General features: G+C 41.5%; 1 protein-coding gene across 2 annotated transcripts in view; it reads left to right on the forward strand.

Annotated features, from left to right (window-relative positions):
• The window catches only part of aspscr1 (ASPSCR1 tether for SLC2A4, UBX domain containing), a 290,192-nt gene that overhangs the window by 91,799 nt on the left and 176,311 nt on the right, over window positions 1-22,082 (forward strand). For both annotated transcript variants that reach the window (XR_012095994.1, XM_073026315.1), the window contains exon 7: window positions 12,868-13,447. Coding sequence is in view for 1 of the 2 variants with exons in the window: in XM_073026315.1 (XP_072882416.1) it covers window positions 12,868-13,447 (580 nt within the window). In the remaining variant the exon portion in view is untranslated. The remainder of the gene's footprint in view (window positions 1-12,867; window positions 13,448-22,082) is intronic.

The raw sequence follows: 22,082 nt of genomic DNA on the forward strand, positions 1-22,082 counted from the left end.
AACTAGTATTAAAATGCTCTAACTAACTCTGTTTATAAGGATTATTTTTGAGCAGCTACTGGGTGAAATTTAATTGCACTGTAGTAAGCAAAGTTAACAAGATAGTTGATTTAAAAAATAAATTATTGGTTACATATTCAATTCCTGAAATGGCATGACCCATATTAACACACACAAAATGCTGGAGGAATTCAGCAGGCCAGGCAGCATCTCTTGAAAAGAGTAAACAGTCAACGTTTCGGGCTGAGACTCTTCATCAGGACTGGAAGGGAAGAGAAGTCAGAGTAAGAAGGTGTGGGGAGGGGAGGAAGAAGTACAAGGTGGCAGGTGATAGGTGAAATCAGAAGGGGGGGGTGAAGTAAAGAGCTGGGAAGTTCATTGGTGAAAGAGATAAAGTTATGGAGGAGGGGGAGTGATAGAGGATAGAAAATCATGGAAGAAAGGGAAGGGAGAGGAGCACCAGAGGGAGGTGATGGACAGGTAAGGAGGTGAGGTCAGAGAGAGAAACAGGAATGGTGAAGTGGTGGGGAGGGGGGGCATGAAATTGCTGTTCATGCCATCAGGCTAGAAGCTACCCAGATGGAATATCAGGTGTTGCTCCTTCAACCCAAGTGTGGCCTCATTGTGGCAGTGGAGGAGGCCATGGGCTGACGTGCTGGAATGGGGATAGAGAGTAGAATTGAAATGGCCACTGGGAGAGCCCACTTTTTTTGTCAGGCGGAGCAAAGGTGCTTGACAAAGTGGTCTCCCAGTCTAGGTCAGGTCTCACTGATACATAGGAGGCCACACTGGGAGCACCAGATACAGTAGCTGACACCAGCAGACTTGCAGGTGAAGTGTCACCTCACCTGGAAGGACTGTTTGGGGGCCTGAATGGTACTGAGAGAAGAGGTGTAGGGGCAGGTGATGACCCATATTATCTTTTAAAAAAACTCGATATGAGCAGTTAGATTTTTGTACAACCCAAGGGTAACTGTGTTGAGTAATGGCATGCAATAAAGAATAAAAAAATCCAAAAATATTTTGATTACTCGAAGATGTTGTGTAGCTAGTAGCAAAGTGTGTTTATAAGTGAAATGGTATGCATCTAGTGAAGGCCAGTGCTGTCTCAGTCAATAAAGTGTGGGGAAGCAAGGCGTGCTCCTAAATGAAACTTGTTTTCATGATGTGCTTCAAGTAAACTAACCTATTCTGAAAAGTAGTAATTGACTACATATGTTTTTGCGTAATCCTCATTTTGCTGTTTCATATCATCATATGGTATGTATTAAGGAAAAACCCTGATAGTTGACAGTCTTGGAAAGGATTATACACTTCAGATGGCAGGTGGAATGCAATTAAATGTTCAGTACAAGCTCTTGAAAGCATCAAATTTGCTTTCTGCTATAATTTTCATAGTTGAATGTAATTTCTGAACTAGTAATGATATCTTTTGATTTCTAACACAAACCAAATCAAATATCATAAAAAAAAGTTTAAAAAAAGTTTAATCTCATGATGTGTGGGAGCCGGAATGCGTGCATTTATTCCACAGGTTATATCAAAAGTGGTGAGAGGCACATTATATGACTGCACATGCTTCCTGGCACTTTTGTTACAAGGTCACCAGATAAACTGATGTGAATTAGTGATGAATCAGGCAGGCTATCTCGTTCTATTGAGATTTATTCAGTCAGTTTATTTTTTCCCAAGGGATAGACTTCAAATTACTAGATTAATTGAATTAATTTGTATAAATTGCAAAAATAGTATTTGATCACTGAGTTGTGTAACCAGTAATATAACTCTGAAATGTCAGCACGTCAATGGACATTTATAATTGATGTGCGACAACAAATAAAATTTTGTAGTCGTGTTTACAGCAATGATTTCAGCAGATTGTCCAATCTTTCAGGGTAAGAGATCTTATTGAATTGAGGAGTAGGCATGGCTTTCTGTGTGGAAATTTGTGTTTGACAAACCTTTTAAAGTTTTTTTTTGAAGAGGTAACCGAAAAGGTAGATAAGAGTAGGATAATGGATGTTGTCTATTTAGATTTAGCAATGCTTTTGACAAGGTTCCTGCATCGTAGCTTGGTTAGGTCTCATGAAATCCAGGTAGACCTAGTTAGGTCGATTCAAAGTTGATTTGGAGGTAGAAAGCAGAGGCTAGTGGTTAAAGGGTATTTCTTGGAATGGAGGCCAATGTCATGGAGGTTGGTGTTGGGACCCTTGTTATTTGTTATCTATATAAATTATCTTTTTTATATAAATAATTTTGATGTGAATGATTTGAAAGTTAAGTGCTGATAGTGAAAAAGGTTATGGTAGAATACAAGGGGATCTTGATCAGTTAGGTAAGTGGACTGAGGAGTGTCAAATGAATCTCAATATAGGGAGGTGGGAGGTAATTCATTTTGGAAAGTCAAACCAGCATAAGACTTTTACCATGAATGGCAGGGCACTAGGGAGTGTAATGGAAGAGACCTAGATGTACAAGAACAGAGTTTGTTGATAGTGGTGTGACAGGTAGACAGGATGGTGAAAACTATTTAGCACACTAGCCTTCATCAGTCAGGAGACGGGACGTTATGGTACAGTTGTACAAGTCATTGGCGAGCCCACACTTGGAGTACTGTGTACAGATTTTGTCATCTGTTATAGGAAATACATTGTTAAACTGAAATGAGTGCAAAAAAGATTTCCAATGATGTTGCCAGGACAAGAGGGCCTGAGTTATAGGGAGAGATTCACCAGGATGAATTTTGATTCCTTGAAACGTAGGAGAATTAGGGTGTGACGTTACAGAAGGATTACAAATTAGGAGAGGCATAGATAAGATAGCTGGTAGCAGACTTTTCCCCAGGTGGAGGAGTCCAAAACTAGGGGACATAGATTTAGGGTGAGAGGGGACAAATTTAAAAGGGACTTGGAGTTCAACTTTTTCATGCAGAGGCTGGTGAATAGTGAAGTAGGTTGAGGCAGGAATAACTAGATCATTTCAGAAGCATTTGGATAGGTACATGAAGGGGTAGGGCTGAGTGGGATATGGGCTGAACTCAGGAAATTGGGACTAGATGGGTGCACATACATTGATTTGTACATTCAGTGACCATTTTATTAGGTAATGGAGTGGAACCCAGTGTTGTCTTCTGCTGCTATAGCCCATCTATTTCAAGGCTCAACATGTTGCCCATTCAGAGATGCTCTTCTGCCCACCACAGTTGTAACCTGTAGTTATTTGAGTTCCTGTTGTCTTTCTGTCAGCTTGCACCAGTCTGGGCATTCTCCTCTGGTCTTTCTCATTAACAAGGCATTTTTACCCACAGAACTGCTGCTCACTGGATGTTATTCTGTTTTCGCATCATTCTCTGTTGTGTGTGAAAATCCCAGGAGATCAGCAGTTTCTGAGATACTCAAACTACCCTTCTGGCACCATCAATCATCCCATGATCAAAGCCACTTAAATCACATTTCTTCCCCATTCAAATGTTTTTGTATGAACAACAACTGAACCTCTTGACCATGTCTACATGCTTTTATGCATTAAGTTGCTGCCACATGATTGGCTGATTAGATGTTCGCAGTAATGAGCGGGGCCCAATAGTGGCTAATGAGTTTGTTATAAATATATATAATAATTATATATATTATGTTATATATGTATGTATGACTAAAATATATTTTTGAAATATCAAAATATAGATGATCTTTTGTGTGATTTCTAATAAGTTCAAGTTCAAATTTATTGTCATTCAACCATATACATGTATACTGCTAAACAAAGCAACGTTACTGCAGACCAAGGTGCAAAATACAGTACATGTAACTGACACGTAAAACATAGTAATATCACCACAAATAAGTTAACAAATAATAAAATATATTTCAGAAGATTGACATTTAGACATAAGGTGCATTTGCGACACAAGTCAAAAAGTAAATACTTTAATGCTACTGGCGCTTTATAAGTGACTAGACCTGGATGGTGGCAGGGAGTTCAGTAGTCTTATGGCCTGGAGTCCTAATTCTACAGTACCTTCTGACTGATGGTCGGCGGTCAAAGAGATCATGGAACGGATGGGAGGGATCCTTGACAGTGCTAAGAATCCTGCGTATGCAGTGCCCCTTAATGTAAACTTACATTTAATATAAGTGTAAGCTTTCTCAAAAAGGTTGCGTTATATGTCTTGGAAAGAAATCAAACTCCAAGTTTTGCTGCAGGGTGTTGACAATTCTATCATGTATTCCACAGGAATGATACGTTTTTCTTCACAAGGTTTCATTCTTGTCCGCCCTCAACAAGTTGACCACTTTTTTTCATTCAGCCAAGTTTTAAATTCTCTGTATTTTTATGTTATTCAGTCAGTTCTTGTAGTTGGGTGCAGGTATCTATTTATTAGTCTCTTTCCTTCGCAGATGAAGATTTGAACTCTGTTTTGTAAGCAAGAACTTCAGTATATGTATTGTTTATCTCTGTCCTATGCAGCCTGAGTTGTGTTTCTTGTAATAATATATCAATTGTTTCCGTTGATCAACTAGGTTCTGCAGTTTGCTGGGCTTTTTTTTTTTGCTGCCTAGATATGTTTTCACTCATTTCTGATTAAAACTGCTTCATTTACAGGTATTAATAAACTGACACCACTGCAGTTTGGTCTTGTTTTTATTATATTTCAGTCATTCAGTCTGTTTTGGCTCTTGAATATTGTCACTGAATTAGGGTGCACACCATAATTTATATTCCAGCCTTAATTCTTATAAAGTGAATAAGACAAGTGTTCTGAAACTTTTATTTTTTTGCCTTTTCTTTACTTTTTTTCCTCTTACGTGTACAAAATTGCTGATATAATTTGTGTTATAATTGCTTGGTTGGTTCATATGCTGTGGGGTTGGAAGCCATCTCAGCTGGAAGAGAAACTTGAGCTGTAAAGACACTGAAAATCTGCTTTTTTTTCATCATTACCTTCCTCGGCTCTTCATATTGTGCTCTCTTCGGTACTTGTGAACTTTACTCAGGAAATATCCTTAAGCTATAATGCCTCTTTCATTCCTTGGTATCTTGGTATTCCCAAAATGCCCCCATCTTGATAAAACATAATGCATCTTACCTAAATAGACCTCATCATTAGTTCTTGTTTGACAGTCCAATGCTTTATTTTCCTTTTTTTTTTACTAGCATTTCTTAAAGTTTCCTGAATCTCTGCACATGAAGAAACTTCTCAAATTTAACCAAGCTTGCCTTCAAAGAAGATCATTGATGAAGTGATCAACTGCTGTGCTTGTCATTTCAGTCACAAACAACATGTTAAAAACCCCACGTCGGTGGAAACGATGTGGACTAAAAGTGTGCTTGGAGAGACAGTGTGATGAACAACTTTGTTTCTCTAATGCTCATGAATGAACCATTAAAATAATGCAGGGAGGAATTAAATACTTTTGCCATCACTAAAGAATCAGAATTGGGTTCATTAATACTGACATATGTTGTGCAGTTTGTTGTTTTGTGGCAGCAGTACAGTGCAATTGACTACAAGTTACAATAAGAAATATAAAAGCTTATGTCAAGTTCATGTCAAGTTTATTCGTTTTCAAGAAAATAGCGACTATAGTGGATTGGCGAGCCCAAGAATGCATTCAGACTTGACAGAAGGTTAAGTTGCAAGAGGCTGCAGTGTTGGAGGCAGTATATCGGCAGAGATAGACTGATTGACTGGCTGGAAACACCAAGTAGGGTCAAAAGGTTTATTTACAGGCTGGCAGTCAGTGACTGTCAGAGTACTACAAGATGGTACTGGTTTGCAATATGCAATGCCGATAAAAAGTGTTCAGCTCCCTTGGAAGTTTACATGTTTTATTGTTTTACAACATTGAATCACAGTGGATTTAATTTAGCCTTTTTTGACACTGATCAACAGAAAAATGTCTCTTATGTCAAAGTGAAAACAGATCTCTACAAAGTGATCTAAATTAGTTGAAAATATAAAATGCAAAATAATTGATTGTATTCATATTCATCCCCTTTAATGTGACACACCAAATCATCACTGGTGCAGCCAATTGGTTTTAGTAGTCATGTGATTAGTTAAATGGAGATCGCCCATGTGCAGTCAAGGTGTTTCAATTGATTGTAGTGAAAATAAACCTGTATCTGGAATGTCCTGACTGCTGGTGAGTCAGTATCCTGGCAAAAACTACACTATGAAGACAAAAGAACACCCCAAGCAACTCCAAAAAGAGGTTATTGAAATGCTCAAGTCAGGAGATGGAAACTTTCTTGTATCCAAGTCGCTGAATATCCCTTGGAGTACAGTCAAGTCCAACATCAAGAAATGGAAAGAATATGGCACAGCTGTAAATCTGCCTAGAGCAGGCCATCCAGAAAAGAAGGGGACTAGTGAGGGAGGCCACCATGAGACCTAGGACAACTCTGGAGGAGTTACAAGCTTCAGTGGCTGAGATGGAAGAGACTTTGCATACAAGAACTGTTGTTCGGGTGCTTCACCAGTCGCAGCTTTATGGGAGAGTGGCAAAGAGAAAGCCACTATTGAAAAAATCTCATATGAAGGTATGTGGGAGACTCTGAAGTCAGCTGGAAGAAGGTTTTATGGTCTGGTGAAACCAAAATTGAGCTTTTTGGTCACCAGTCTAAATGCTAGGTAAGCCAAACACCACACATTATCAAAAACACACCACCCCTACCATGAAGCACAGTGGTGGCTGCTTCATGCTGTGGGGATGCTTAACTGCAGCAGGCCCTGGAAGACTGATGCAGTCTGCAAGAGAACTGAGACCTGGGAGATTTGTTTTCCAGCAAGACAAAGGCCCCACGCTTAAAGCCAAAGCTGCACAAGAATGGCTTAAAAACAACAAAGTTAATGTCCTGGAGTGACCAAGTAAGAGTCCAGACTTCAATCCAATTGAGTATTTGTGGCTGGACTTGAAAAGGGCTGTTCACTCACGATCCCCTTGCTATTTGACAGAGCTTGAGCAGTTTCGTAAAGAAGAATGTGGAAGAATTGCAGTGTCCAGATGTGCAAAGCTGATAGAGAGCTATCCACACAGACTCAAAGGTGTAATTGCTGCTAAAGGTGCATCTACTAAATACTGACTTATTTTGTGTTTAATAATTGTAATAAACTTAGACCAATTTGTGGGAATGTGTTTTCACTTTCACACATGTCTTTTCTGACTTCTTTGATCAATGTTAATAAAACCAAATTTGTGATTCAATGTTGTCAAACAATAAAACATGAAAACTTCCAAGGGGTGTGAATACTTTTTATAGGCTTAGTATACACTTTAATGACTTGGTAGAAGGAAGCAAATATGTGATAGTAAATATAACTCAGCAGATGAGGCAGCATCTATGGAGAGGAATAAACAGTTGACATTTTGGGCTCAAAACCATTCGTCAAGTGATGAGTCTTGGCCTAAAACATCTACTCGTTATTCCTCCCTGTGGATGCTGCCGGACCTGCCGAGTTTCTCCAGCATTTTGTGTGTGTTTCTCAAGATTTCCAACATCTGCAGCATCTCTTGTGCTTATGATAGTTAAAAATAAGTGGAAAGGTGGATTTTAAAGGGTATAGAAACACTTTGGAGAAATCTCTTCTTGGGGCCTAATTAAGCCTCAATGCTGAGTGATTGCTTAAGTCAGTGAGCAAAAAGTTTGGAACTGATCATTTTGAAAGGAAGAACAAAAGCACTATATTTTTAGAATATGAGAAAATTTGCAGAAAATTACAGTACAAACTATGTTGGGGGTCATTTTGCATGAAACATCGAAAGTTAGCACACTAAGTGCAGCATATAATAGGAAGGCTAATTGAATGTCAGTCCTTACTCCAACCGCCTTGAAATATTAAACCAGGAAAATATTTCTGTTACGCCAGATGGAACTAATGACATCACTCTTAAAGTACTGTGAACAGTTGGGGCCTCCTTATTTAAGGAAAGATACCATTTCATTGAAAGTAGTTCAGAGAAAGTTCACGAGGATGATCCCAGCAATGCACATAGACTATGCTGCAAGAAGGCATTAACCAATGGGACTTCGAGTCACAGAGCAAGGAAATGGGTCATTCAGCCCACCAGATCTGCACCAGTCATCATATACCCATACTAGAAACATAGAAAATAGGTGCAGGAGTAGGCCATTCGGCCCTTTGAGCCTGCACCGCCATTCAGTATGATCATGGCTGATCATCCAACTCAGAACCCTGTACCTGCTTTCTCTCCATACCCCCGATCCCTTTAGCCACAAGGGCCATATCTAACTTCCTTTTAAATATAGCCAATGAATCGGCCTCAACTGTTTCCTATGGCAGAGAATTCCACAGATTCACCACTCTGTGTGAAGAAGTTTTTCCTCATCTCGGTCCTAAAAGGCTTCCCCTTTATCCTTAAACTGTGACCCCTCGTTCTGGACTTCCCCAACATTGGAAACAAATCTCCACATTTCTATTAACTCCCACCAAATTCTGCCTCTCTACCAAGCTGCACATCTTATCAAATTCTAAAACTCAAAGTAAATGTATATCAAATTACATACAAATCACCATATACTGTGTCAAAATGGTTGTTGTGATGCATCTGGTGTGGTAGTGTAGTGGGTCGTGCTTGACGCTCTCACTTCCAACTTCCACTGCTGGCTAGCAGTCTTGCAAAAAGGAGAGGTGAATGTGTTAAGTCTCTCCCTGCCAGTACGAGGCCTTCTCAGAAGCAAACCTCATGTGGTGCCTCCTCACTGGCAACACACGGAAACTGAACTCCTTTCAGACTCAGGCTAAACAACAGAGGACAGTGAGGAGGTCTGGCTCCTGCACATGTAGCACGCAGGCCCATTGATGTGTGGACACGCCCTGTTGGTTGTGAACCAGATCCCCTGCTATGGGTAAATAGCCATACTGCTTTGTGGGCAGCCTCAGGAGAGACGTGGGAAACCCAGACAGCAAATCCGGAGTGGAGCCCCTCAGGCAGCAGGATGTTATTGAACATCCTTCCAATAGCTACTGCAGCCCAGCTGGTGCCTAATGTATTGCTTCATAAGCTTTCCTTTAGACTACACTGGTGAAGCTGAGAAGGCGATCTTGATGACTGGGCATCTCAGGATCTCCATACCTTCTGCCCAGGCTTGTGATGATGATCATCATCTCCCATTGTCCTCTGAGACAGACGGATACCAACCAACCAACCATATGCTGTTTTGAGATTCATTTTCTTGCAGGCATTCACAGGAAAATAAATAAATAAAATAGATTTAATGAAAAACTATACACAAAGACTGACAAATAACCAATGTGCAAAAGAAGGCAATATGTGTAAATTAAAAAATAATACTCGGGGCATACATTGTAGAGTCCTTGAAAGCGAGTCTTTAGGTTATGGAATCAGTTCAGAGTTGAGGAGAGTGAAGTTATCCACAATGGTTCAGAAGCCTGATAGTTGTGGGGTAACTACTGTTCCTGAACCTGGTGATGTGGGACCTGAAGCTGCTGTATGTCCTTCCCAATAGTAGTAACATGACCTGGATGGTGGGGACTTTGATGGATGCTGCTTTCCTGTGGCAGCACTGCTTGTAGATGTGTTCAGTGGTGGGAAGGGCTTTGCCTGCGATGGAATGAGTTGTATCTGCCACTTTCTGTAGCCTTTCCATTCCTGGGCATTGGTGTTTCCATACCAGGCTGTGATGCAACCAGTTAGGATACTGTGAATCTATAGAACATCCATGCCACATCTTTGGGGCTTGGGTGGTGACTGGAGCACCCAGGGGCAATCTGTTGTCATTCGGATGGCATGATACAGTAGCAGTTAATGTAACTCTTACAGCACCAGCGACTAGTTCGATTCAACCACTGTCTGGAAGGAGTTTGTATGTTGTTTTTATGTCTGAGTAGGTTTCCTCTGGGTGCTCCAGTTTTCTCCCACATTCCAAAGACCTACAAGTTAGTATTAATAGGTTATGTACTATGTTGGTGCTGGAAGCATGACAGCACTCACGGGCTGCCCCAGCATATCCTCGGACTGAGTTGGTCATTGATGCAAATGGCACATTTCACTGTGTTTTTCAATGTACGTATGACAATCAAAGCTCATTTTCTCATTCATGCTCAAGCCAGTGTCGTTGTGTTCTTGAGCATTGTTGGACTACATGTTGATAAGCTCTTCCGGTGGTCCGATGAAGCAGCTGCAGAAGACATCAACAGTCCACTCCAGAAAGAACGTTATAAATAGTCCGTGCAGTCAGTGGTTCAAAGGTTCATTTATTATCAAGGAAAACAACTTTGATATTCTTCTTCTCCATACAACCAGAAAACCAAAAACGGCAGCATGATCATCAACCCCCAAATCCTTCCTCCCCACACAGAAAATTAACAAAAATGGAACAGGCACATTGATCCCCATATCCCCCTCCCCCGCACACAAAAGAATGAGAAAGATCAGGTGAAAAACACAGAATACAAAAAAACTATAACACTGAGAAATTGTCCACAAATGCAGAAAACCTGGACACCATTCTCCATCTCTGTAGCAGAGCAATCTCCCCTCTCCGTAGCAGAGCGATCCCACAAGTGATAAAAGGGCAGGCAGCTGGAGTTTCAATCTCCTTCGTTGCCTTAATCAGTGAAATGGAGTCAAACATTGGTCTGCAGTCTTCTCACCATGAGGTTCGCACACGCTACCTCTGCCTCCCGGAATCCCCTCAGAGACTGCAGGGCGCTGAAGCACCCAAACTGCAAATCGCAAGCTCCAACAGTTCCAGAATCACATTCAAAATGAAAAACAAATGTAAAAGATAAAAGAAGTGAAATATATAGTCTCATGATCTATCTGGGAGACAGTGACTGATCGAGCGTTGTACATAATGGTTGAGACTCTTGTTCCGATTGTAAGCATTCTTGGTTTTTCCGACATTCTTTAACAAGCAATGTTCGCTAATCTTCCACTTAAACACATCCCATCGTGTTTGGAGAGTTTTGCAACATCTTTATTTTGTGTTTATTCATTACTGCAGCACCTTTCTTTCTGACGCTCATTTGAGGTCATTGAAAGAGTTGTGTCCCTGGTGTGCATTAAGTGGAAACGATGAAAAGAATTTTTTTATAGAAACTTATCAGCTACTTTGAATTGGTGACTGCAGTGATTGTTATTTTTGGGGAAGCATGGCTTTAATTTTAAACATAGGAAGATGCCACAAATAGCATTGTGCAGAATAGCCTGTTGATCTATTTTTCACAATGTCGGTTACATTAGGAATGCTGGTCAGCATGTTGAGAGAACTCATTGAGCAGTGTCTGAAGGATTTTAAAACCCAAGCTTAAGATTTCATTCCAGAACCTCTGGCCACATATCATTTCATCAGAATTACACCGATGATTCAGTGTAGATTTTGTGCTGAGTGATTGAGGCGTTCATCTGACAACCTTTTAATTTGGGGGCTGTAATTGCATTGAGCCACTGGTGGCTAATTGAATTTAATGGGGGAAATTCTGCGGTAGAGACATGTTCTGTTTGAGTAGTTTTTTTAAAATAACTTTCAAAAAACAGTCCTGATGAGGAGTCTCACCCCAAAATGTCGACTTTTTATTCCCTTTTATAGATGCTGTCTGACCTACTGAGTTCCTCCAGCATTTTGTGTTTGTGACTCTGGATTCTAGCATCTGCAGAATCTCTTGATTTCTTTTGGGCATCAGTAACTGCCTCACTTTTATTAACAGAGTTTAATTATAAGACCATAAGATATAGGAGTAGAAGTAGGCCATTTGGCCCATCGAGCCTGCTCTGCCATTCAGTCATAGGCTGATCCAATTCTTCCAGTCATCCCCACTTCCCTGCCTTCTTCCCAGACCATTTGATACCCTGGCTAATCAAGAACCTATCTATCTCTGCTTTAAATACACCCAAAGACTCGGCCTCTACAGACGCTCATAGCAACAAATTACCACCCTCTGACTAAAGTAATTTCTCCTCATCTCTGTTCTAAATGGACATCCTTCAAAACTGAAGTTGTGCCCTCTTGTCCTGGACTCCCATACCATGGGAAATAACTTTGCCATATCTAATCTGTTCAGATCTTTTAGCATTCGGAATGTTTCTGTGAGATCCCCCTCATTCTCCTGAACTCCAGGGAATACAGCCCAAATGCTGCCAGATACGGTTCCTCATACGGTAACCCTTTCATTCCTGAAATTATTCTTGTGAATCTTCTCTGAATCCGCTCCAATGTCACTATATCCTTTGTAAAATAAGGAGCCCAGAACTGCACACAACACTCCATGTGGTCTCATGAGTGCCTTATAGAGCCTCACCATCACATCCCTTCTCTTATATTCTATACCTCTAGAAATGAACGCCAACATTGCATTCGCCTTCTGCACCACCGACTCAAACTGGATCCAGTCCTTTGCATCTGCATTTTGAATTCTCTCCCTATCTAAATAATAGTCTGCCCGTTTATTTCTTCCACCAAAGTGCATGACCATGCATTTTCCAACATTGTTTTTCATTTGCCACTTCTTTGCCCATTCTCCTAAACTATCCAAGTCTCTCTGTAGGCTCTCTGTTTCCTCAACACTACCCGCTCCTCCACCTTTATTTGTATCATCGGCAAATTTAGCCACAAATCCATTAATCACTTAGTACATATCTTGAGTATGTGTGTTAATGTTAAATAATACCGCTTTATTTGAGCAGTTGTATTTTTAAATAAATACTTCTTGGCTGAGTAGAGCTGCTTCAAATGTCTTAATGTCCAGCTTTTTGAAAAATGCCTCTCTTTTCCCTGCAACATTAGTTAATTCAGAGAATATATCATGAAATAAGCCATTCATGTGATGACCATTCCTGTATATGTGATTGGATTTTAAATCTGTTTTATCCTTATATGAAGGTATGTTCTGAAGAAATCCATTGTGGATGGACAAACTGAGCTTGCAGATTTGGCAACCGTATCTGACGAGCGGCCAGTGAATAAACCCAACACTGTGTTGACTGAGGCCGTTGATGTATCTGTAGCTCAGTCTATGGATGAATCTGGCACCAATGGGTTGATCACAGAAATTAACTCAAATGGAACTGTGGAAGTACTTGCAGAGCAAAAAAACTTGACGGAAAAACCAAGTCCGGAGGTTGAAGACACTTGCCAAAGGAAAGAAGGTGGAAAGAAATTGCCAGCTGAAGAGATCAGATCAGAGCCATCAATAAAACCAAGTCATGGTACAGAAGAGCCTGATGTTCCTGAGCTAGCTCTCCCACCGAAGTGTTCTGATGACTCCAGTGTCTCGTTTAAAGAGCAAAATCAAAGTTCTGTCCTAGCTGCGGTCCCACCGGCTAGTCTACAATCAAGCCAGTTAGAAAAATTCAAACATCAGTTTACCTCCGATGAGCCATCAAAGGCAGCAACAGTCTCTTCTAGTTTGGCTGGTCCACCACATCCAAAGAAATCGAAAACTATCCAATCATCCCCAAAGGTAGGAAGTTAGATACTTTATTTGAAAACTTCTGTTCACAGCACATGTAACAGTGGCCAGTTTCTTCTGCTTCCTTAATTCAGAGTAACAAGCCAGGTTCTAAACCTTAAATGTACTTCAATTATAGCAGAGCCTTTGATTATTGCAGTTAGTATATAAGTCCAAACATCTTCGGTTCCAACAGAAATCTTTTTCTTTGCAGATATTATCTGTTCTAACAAGTGTGATGTGATAGTTATATTTGTTTTTGGCATCCCCAGCTTTTCCTTCCTCTTTGAACCTTGGGCTCTTTAAACTAGCATTTAGTTTCAGTTATTTCCTTTTGACTTGCCTTGTCTCTGAAAAGGTCCTAATGCTGTGTTCCGATTACCGTAGATTCCGGATTTTAAGCCGCTACTTTTTTCCCACATTTTGAACAGCTTTGAACTTTGCGGCCAATAATCCGGAGCGGCTAATGCATTTTTTTTTCATGCCGCCTCGTAAACATTTTGCCTCGTAACAGTAGACCAATAAAATTGATGAGTAGTTCACAGAGGTCCAATGAAATTGTACGATAAATCAAGCGCACTTTCACAATTAAATTATTGTAAATCAGTCATTTGTACTCACCCTCATCAACATGGAAAACACTCGAAGCATTGTGCTACCTACCCTCTTAGTTTAAACTATATTTGTTTTCTGTACTACATCGCGGGATGCTATGACGACACACCCGGTTTCGCGGCGTCTTGTGGGAAAATGCCGTTTGCGATGAAACGGAAAGGAGGGGGTCGAGCGGCGGAGCGGCTTTGGATCCGAGCGAAATCTGCTTTTAAATGCCGTTTGCGATGAAACGGAAAGGAGGGGGGGGAGCGGCATTACGCGAGCGGCTTTGGATCCGAGCGAACTCTGCTTTTAAGTTAAAGGTATCAATAACTTTTCCTGGTAGGCTGCAGTATATATATTTTTTACCAGTCGTTAGGAGATATTGGAATGTTGTTCAGTAAAGAAGTATACGCAACGTATATTTAAAAGTAGCCGCGTACGGGCACGGTTCGAAAAAAAGCATTTGCAATATGTATTTGTTTTTGTTACCATATGGATTTAATTAAAAGTTAAAAAAATCCTCACGTGTAATATCTTTCTGTGTAAATATCTCATATTACAACGTGGGACACCTGCGGCCGAAAATCCGGTGCGGCCTAAAATCCGGTGCGGCCTTTACATTTAAAAAAATGATTTTATTTCTAAAATTAGTGCCAGCGGCTAAAAATCAGGTGCGCTCTGTAGTCCGGAATCTACGGTAAATGTTTTTTCATCAATGTTTGTTCCAAATGTTGGTTTTCTGTCCAGCTAGCCCTGCTTTAAGGAATCAAGCCATCTCCAGTTACAATCATGAACTGCTTCCATTTATGTGGTACTTTTAACCTAATGCAACATCCCAACATCCAGGAGCAATGTTAAATTAAATGCCAGGATGGTGCCGGGAAGAAATCCTGGATTTCACATGCCTCAGCAAAGAAGTCAGCTTTTTGGAAGGTCACAATTAGGCCAAAACAAATCACAATATTTTTTATTGATTCTAAGCTGACTAAAAGCTTGCTCAGTGAGGTAAGTTAAAGAAGGGAATAAATTATGTCTGGGTAGCCTCCAACCTGACCTCATGAATATAGATTTTTCCAACTTCCAACAATTTCTCCCCCTTTCCCTTTTATTTCTATTTCACATTCTGGCTGTGCTATTACTCCTTCTCTTCTCCTCACTTGTCTATCACCTCCCTCTTGTGACCCTCTCCTTCCCTTTCTCCCATGGTCCACTCTCCTCTCCTATCAGATTCTTTCTTCTCCAGCCCTTTAAGTTTTCCACATGTCAGCTCCCAGCTTCTCACTTCATTCCATCCACCTAAACTCCCCCTTACTTGATTTCACATATCATTTTCCATCTTGTCCTCCTTGCCCTCCCCCAGCTTCTTATTCTGCCTTTCCAGCTCCGATGAAGGGCTTCGACCTGAAATGTCGACACGTTATTCCTCTCCACAGATGCTGCCTAGCCTGCTGAGTTTCCCCAGCATTTTGTGTGTGTTACTCTAGATTTCCAGCATCTGCAAAATCTCTTTGTGTTCAGAATAAATTAAGCGGAGAGGTTTGTAGAGAACATCCCAGAGCAAAGGACATTAGCAACTGAAGATACAGCCACTTTTCATGGACTGATTGAAAGCAAGGATACTTAAAACCCTACTTTGGAGGAGTGCAGTTCTAAAGTTGCAGAGTCAAGGAAGAGGCCTTTCAGCCCACCAGGAGACCAACCAATCTTGTGCTATTCTTATTTTCTGCGCTCGTAACCTTCTGTCCCGTCGTGTTTGGAGTGCTCATCTAAAATATTGCTTAGATGTTGTGAGATACTCTACGACCACAACCTCATCAACCAGTTTGTTTGAGCTCTCATCCATGCTCTGAATAAAAGAGTTCTTTCTCAGATCTCTTTTGAATCTCAAACTTCAATATTCAATTATTTATTGTCAATCTTCAGTATATGATTGTAAAGGAGAACAAAATCCTTGTTTGTCCGAATCAGATGCAGCGTAAAAAATGCATTAAGTATAAAGGTAGTCATATAAAGCACATTGTACAAATAAATGTTTGAGTGTAACTAATCTATATGATTAGCTTACATATCGTACTGGGTAACAGGATCCTGATATTGGTCTCTGTTGTGGACTGAGAGCGGTAAGAGGCATGGAGAGGAGAATCATGGTTGAGAAAAGGGGAAGAAAGGAGAGGGAGTGTAAAGCACCAGAGAGACATTTTGTAATGATCAGTAAACCAATTGTTTGGAGTCAAATCACCTTGCCTGGTGTCTCAAGACTGTGTGTGTATGCTGCACCCATGCCACCCTTGCCATTCCCAATAAACTTTGCTCTTGCCAGATTTACAAACTTGCTCTCCACTCCACATTGACTAATAGTCTTAATACACCCCAGCTACATACTTGTGCCCAAGATTTTTGCACAGTTTTGTACATAGACTGATTGCATGGTCATAAAGTGACACTAGGCTGATGTGCCTGTAGTGGTGGAACGTTGGGTTAATAGGTGGGGGTGTTGATCAGCCTGATGGCTTGGGGGTAGTAACTGTTTTTGAGTCTGGTGGTCCTGGTGTAGGTGTTGTGTAGTCTCTACACTGATGGGAGTGAGATAAGCAGAGTGGGTGGGATCCTTCCTTATACTGCGGCCAACATCACCTTCTGTTTATTAATTCTTCAGCTATGAGGAAATGTTTCCTATAACCTACCCAGTCTTTCATCATCATCATCATTGTGTGCCATGTTGTATGATGTGGACGATCATGATCTCCATAACCTTGATTGTTCTTGGCACATTTTTCCATAGAAGTGGTTTTCCTTTGCAGCCTTCTGGGCAGTGTCTTTACAAGCCGGGTGGCTCCAGCCATTAGCAATACTCTTCAGAGATTGCTTGGCGTCAGCGGTCACATAACCAGGACTTGTGATATGCACCAGCTGCTCATATGACCATCCACCACCTGCTCCCGTGACTTCATGTGAAGCTTCATGATCATGGGGGGGGGTGGGGGAAGCAAAACAGGTGCTACACCTTGCCCAAGGGTGACCAACAGGCTAGTGGAGGGAAGGAGCACCTTACACCTCCGGCCTGCTGCTCAACCCAGTCTTTGATTTTGTATAGCTCAATCAGGTGCCCGTTCAGGCTTCTCTACTCCGAGGAAAATGCAGCCTTTCTGGTCTCTCCTCTTAGCTGAAATTGCTTCACCTCAGGCAGCATCCAGACGAACCTTCTCCAGACCCACTCCAGTGGTTCACGGCCTTCCCAGAGAGTGACCAGAACTGCTCAGTGCTCCAACTGAGGACTAACTGATGATTTGTAATGTAACTAAATAAATGAAGACAAATATTCAGTACCTTTGCCTGTGCATCCACCTTCTTTTGGAAGATGTCAGGGCTAGAGAGAATACAGAAATGTGGAGGAGAGGCAGCCTTATGAGTGGCTTGAAAATAAGGCCAGGAATTTTAAACTTAGCTCATGGTTGTCATGGTTAGTCAGCAAGGATAGTTGATGGATTAAGCAGGACTTCTTCAGAGTTATGTTATGGGCAGTTCAAAGTTCAGAGTAGGCACCACAGTAGCATAATGGTTAACATGATGCTACTACAGCTCAAGTCATTATGAAGTTTGGAGTTCAACTCTGTCACCGTTCTTTAAGGAGTCTCTATACGCCCTCCCCATGACCACGTGGTTTCCCCTAGGTGCTTTGGTTCCCTCCCACAGTCCAAAGATGTTCCGTGTAGGTTAATTGGTCATTGTAAATTGATCCGTGATTAGGTTAGGTCATTTGGGGTTGCTGGGGCAGCGTGGCTGAAAGACTGGAAGACTACTCCGCACTGTATCACTAAATAAATAAAATAAATTTATTATCAAAGTGCATATACTCCCTTGAGATTCATTTTCTTGTGGGCATTATCAGTAGATACAAAGAAACACAATAGAATCAATGAGAAACTGCACACAACAAAGACAGATGTACAGCCAACATGCAAAAGACAACGAATAGTGCCAATACAAAATAGAAAACACAAAGTATGTATAAATTATACAGCCTTGAAGTTTGTCTGCTTACAGGCAGCCACAAAGCAAGAAATCCAAAAGAACTCAGTTTAAAATAAGGACCAACACCCAGTGCGCAGAGAAAGAGAAAATAAACACAAATCATGCGAACAATAGAAACAAGCAATAGCACTCCAAGCCAAATGGAATCCATAGAACCAAATCCCTAGAGCAGCCAGAGAAGGCCCAACGCCTCGGTCTCAAGTTCATCATATAGCAGGGCAAGGCGCCACGAATCTTACAGATGTGAAGCACATAGCAGTGGGAGCAGACTGACAGCCTCAGCACCATAGAGGGAGAGGAGTGAACATCATGCAAGATCAACCCAATCCTTGCCTCTGGTGCCGGCATCCTGCATTTCCAGTCTACCTGGGTTGGTGTTTAATTGTCCAAACTCTGGGTCATGCACCAATGGGCCCCAGCCCGAAGCCATTCTCAACCTCTCTAAATCGTCTCGGTGCTTAAAGTGAACCAACCCCACACTCAGTTTAGGTGGACGGGCGCAAAAATCTTTTCTGCCTTGAATCCTCTTCAAATTGTTCGCTCCGACTCCATCTGCATCTCTGAACGCCTCGAGCGTGTTGTGCCCTGACTTTGCAACACACCAGCATGACTCATCCCTTGAGTCAACTTCATTTCTGCTCGCTTCTTCAATGCTTGTGGTGATAGTAAACCACAATCTATTTCATAAAAAGCACTCGTAACGATGTTTTTAGTCGTATTTCTTGACTTTTGATTTATCAGTAAGATGTCGCCCAAGTTCAGTAGCACCATCGCACCATCTTAAAATGGATTTGCAAAAAATTATATAATAAACATTGAGAAAATTGAAATATTGAGTTGAGATTTGAATAAGTTCATTGGAAATATAACACAGTAGTGACTAGCACAGTGCTTTACAGGCAACCCGGTAAAGAGTTTGCCACTGCCCGTAAGGAATTTGTATGTTCTCTCTGTGACTGTGTAGGTTTCCTCCGGGTGCTCTGATTTCCTCCCACAGTCCAAAGACGTACCGGTTGGCGGGTTAATTGGTCATTGTAAATTTTCCCGTGATTCGGCTAGGGTTAAATCAGAGATTGCTGGATGGCAGAGCTCGAAGGGCCGGAAGGGCCTATTCCGTGCAGTATCTCAATAAAAGTTTTAAAAAAATAACAAGGGAAGCCAACCCAGGAGTAGAAATCTAGGAATAACAAAGGAAAAATTTGTGGTTTCCAACCCAGAGATGGGCAGAGGTCTGGCATAACATTCAGTTCCTTGACATGTTATTCATATCTTAACTACATGTGGCAAACAAATGCCGAGTGGAAGACTACAATACCATTGAAGTTAAGTTGCGTGATTAGTGTCTAGAAGCTAGGCTGCCTGAACTGATGACATGAATTGGAAGCGTGGCAACTGGGGAATTTAAATATGAGGAATTAAATATTCATTAAGAAGCTTGGTCACTTTGAAAATCTGCTGGTTCAAAAATGTACTTCGTGGAGGAAATTTGTCATCGTTCCCTGGTTAATCTATATGTGACTCCAGTCCACATGTGGCTGACTTACAGTAAGTGCTCGAGTGCAGCACTTGACATAGCAGCTGTTAGATTGGGGTTTGATTCCCATCACTGTCTGTAAGGGGTTTGTTTGTACATCCTACCCATGAGTGCATGGGTTTCCTCCCACATTCCAAATTCATACAGTTAAAGGGTTAATGAGTTGTGGGCATCCTGTTCTGCTGGAAGCATGGCAATACTTTCATGCTGCCCAGCACAGTCCTCGCTGATTTGATTTGGCGCAAATGACGCATTTCACTCTTACGTTTCGATGGGAGGCCAAGTCATTGGGCATATTTAAAGCAGAGGTTGATAGATTCTTGATTTGTCAGGGTGTTAAAGGTTATGGGGAGAAGGCAGGAGAAGGGGTTTGAGGGGAATAATAAACCAGCCATGATGGAATGGCAGAGCACACTTGCTGGACTGAATAGTCTAATGCTGCTTATGGCCTTGTAAAGCTAATGTTTAACGCTGAAACTTCCAGCAACTCTTCATTCAGGGGCAAGCAGGGAAGGCCTGACTAGCTAGCTAGCTAACACTCACACTCACACTCACACTCACACTCACACTCACACTCTCACACACGCACACACGCGCGCCAGGCAGCATCTATGGAAAAGAGTAAACAGTCGACATTATGGGCTGAAACAAGACTGGAACGGAAGGGAAAAGAAAGAATGAGAATATTGTCCCTCCTTCACCATTCCCTATTTTTGTTTCCCTCTCCCACTTTCTCTCCTTACCTGGCCATCACCTCCCTCTGGTGCTCCTCCCACTCTTTTTCTTCCATGGTCTTCTGTCCTCTCCTATCAGATTCCCCCTTCTCCAGCCCTTTATCTCTTTCACCAATCAACTTACCAGCTCTTTATTTCATCCCCTCTCCCTCACCTTTCATCACCTACAACCTTGTACTTTTACCTCCCTTCCCCCCACCTTCTTGTTATAACTTTTCATCTTTTTTTTCAGTGCTGGTGAAAGGTCTCGGCCCAAAACATTGACTGTTTACTCTTTTCCATGAATGCTGTCTGACCTGCTGAGTTCCTCTAGCATTTTGTGTGTGTTGCTTTGGATTTCCAGCATCTGCTTTTCTCATGTTTCTGGCTAGCAAAGTCTACAAACCCATGAATGGATAGTTTATAAGAATCAGGACTGTTACATAAGTGAGATTTTTGACAGACTGACTGGTTTGGTCTGTAGATTATTCCAGGCTAAAAGCAATATGGTTGCCTCTTTGCTATCTTCTATAATGGGTTAACAAGCTGATCAGTTCGAGGAAATTTGGATGAGCAGTAAATGTTGTAATTGCCATTGATGTCCAAATACCATGAAGGAATGTTAAAAGCTAGCAGGACTTTGATTTCCAAAATTTTGAAGTAAGCAAACTCGAATCCTGAAGTTACAAACAAACTTTATTCAAATGTGCCGTAAACACCAGAGATGATATTCATGGATTTAATTTCCCCTTTAGATCTATGGCTGTGCTGTTTAAACTGAGTAGTTCGTTTTAAAGTTTGATCTTGGTCTCCTAATTTGCAGAATCCAAGCTTTGAAAGACAGAAGGGAGGGCTATACTTGGCTTTGGCATTTGAGGGGTTGGAAGGAAATGCTACTTCTGATTGGTGTGCAGTGACCCCTGCTGAATAGTGCATGCCTGTACAAAGGGCATGAGGAAGGTCGGGCTTGACTGTGGTGCCCTCTGCAGTCATGCACAGATAATCCTTGCCTGAGGCTCATACACACGCAGTATCCATTTGAGCTACTGGACAGCGGCTGCCACCTGTGCCACTATGACCTACTGTGCGAGGCCTTGGGGAAAGTGTTATAATAATTTAACAAAAAAAACTGGGTTACAAAAGCATTAATTTTTTTGAGTTGCAATTAATGTGAGGAGACATTCAGCATTTTTATAATGCTTGTGTGTGCAACAGGGAAATGTTTGCATTGTAGCTCGGTAATAATGTCATGTGCAGGCAGGGACAAAATTGGAGCCCAGGCAGTGATTTTTGTGTCACCGTCAGCCGTGGGTGAGATACCAGAAAACTGGAGCATGTCTGAAGTTGTGTCTTTATTTAGGAAGGGCTACAAGGACAAGCTAGGGCTCTACAGATCAGCGAACTTATCATCAGTGGTGGGAATGCTGTGGAGGCGATTCTGAGAGGCAAGGTCTATCTGCTTTTGAAAAGGCAGAGACTGTTTGGTCAGCAAGGCTTTTTGCATGGGAAATAGTCTTCTGAATTTGAACATTTTGAAGAGGCAAGCAAGAGAATTAATGAGGACAGGACATTAAACATTATATACAGTACAGGTAGTCCCCGAGTTACGAACGTTGGATTTACGGACAACTCGTACTTACGAACCGAGGAAGGAGAACACTGTCCGCCATTTTAAGTTGGATTGCGACGCCATCTGCCATTTTAAGTCATTGCCGTTGAGTGTGTAACTTTGTATTTGGCTTAAATTTTTCTTAGCAAGATCCACCCTGAA

Source organism: Hemitrygon akajei, chromosome 22, assembly GCF_048418815.1.
Source record: "Hemitrygon akajei chromosome 22, sHemAka1.3, whole genome shotgun sequence".
Classification (NCBI taxonomy): Eukaryota; Metazoa; Chordata; class Chondrichthyes; order Myliobatiformes; family Dasyatidae; genus Hemitrygon; species Hemitrygon akajei.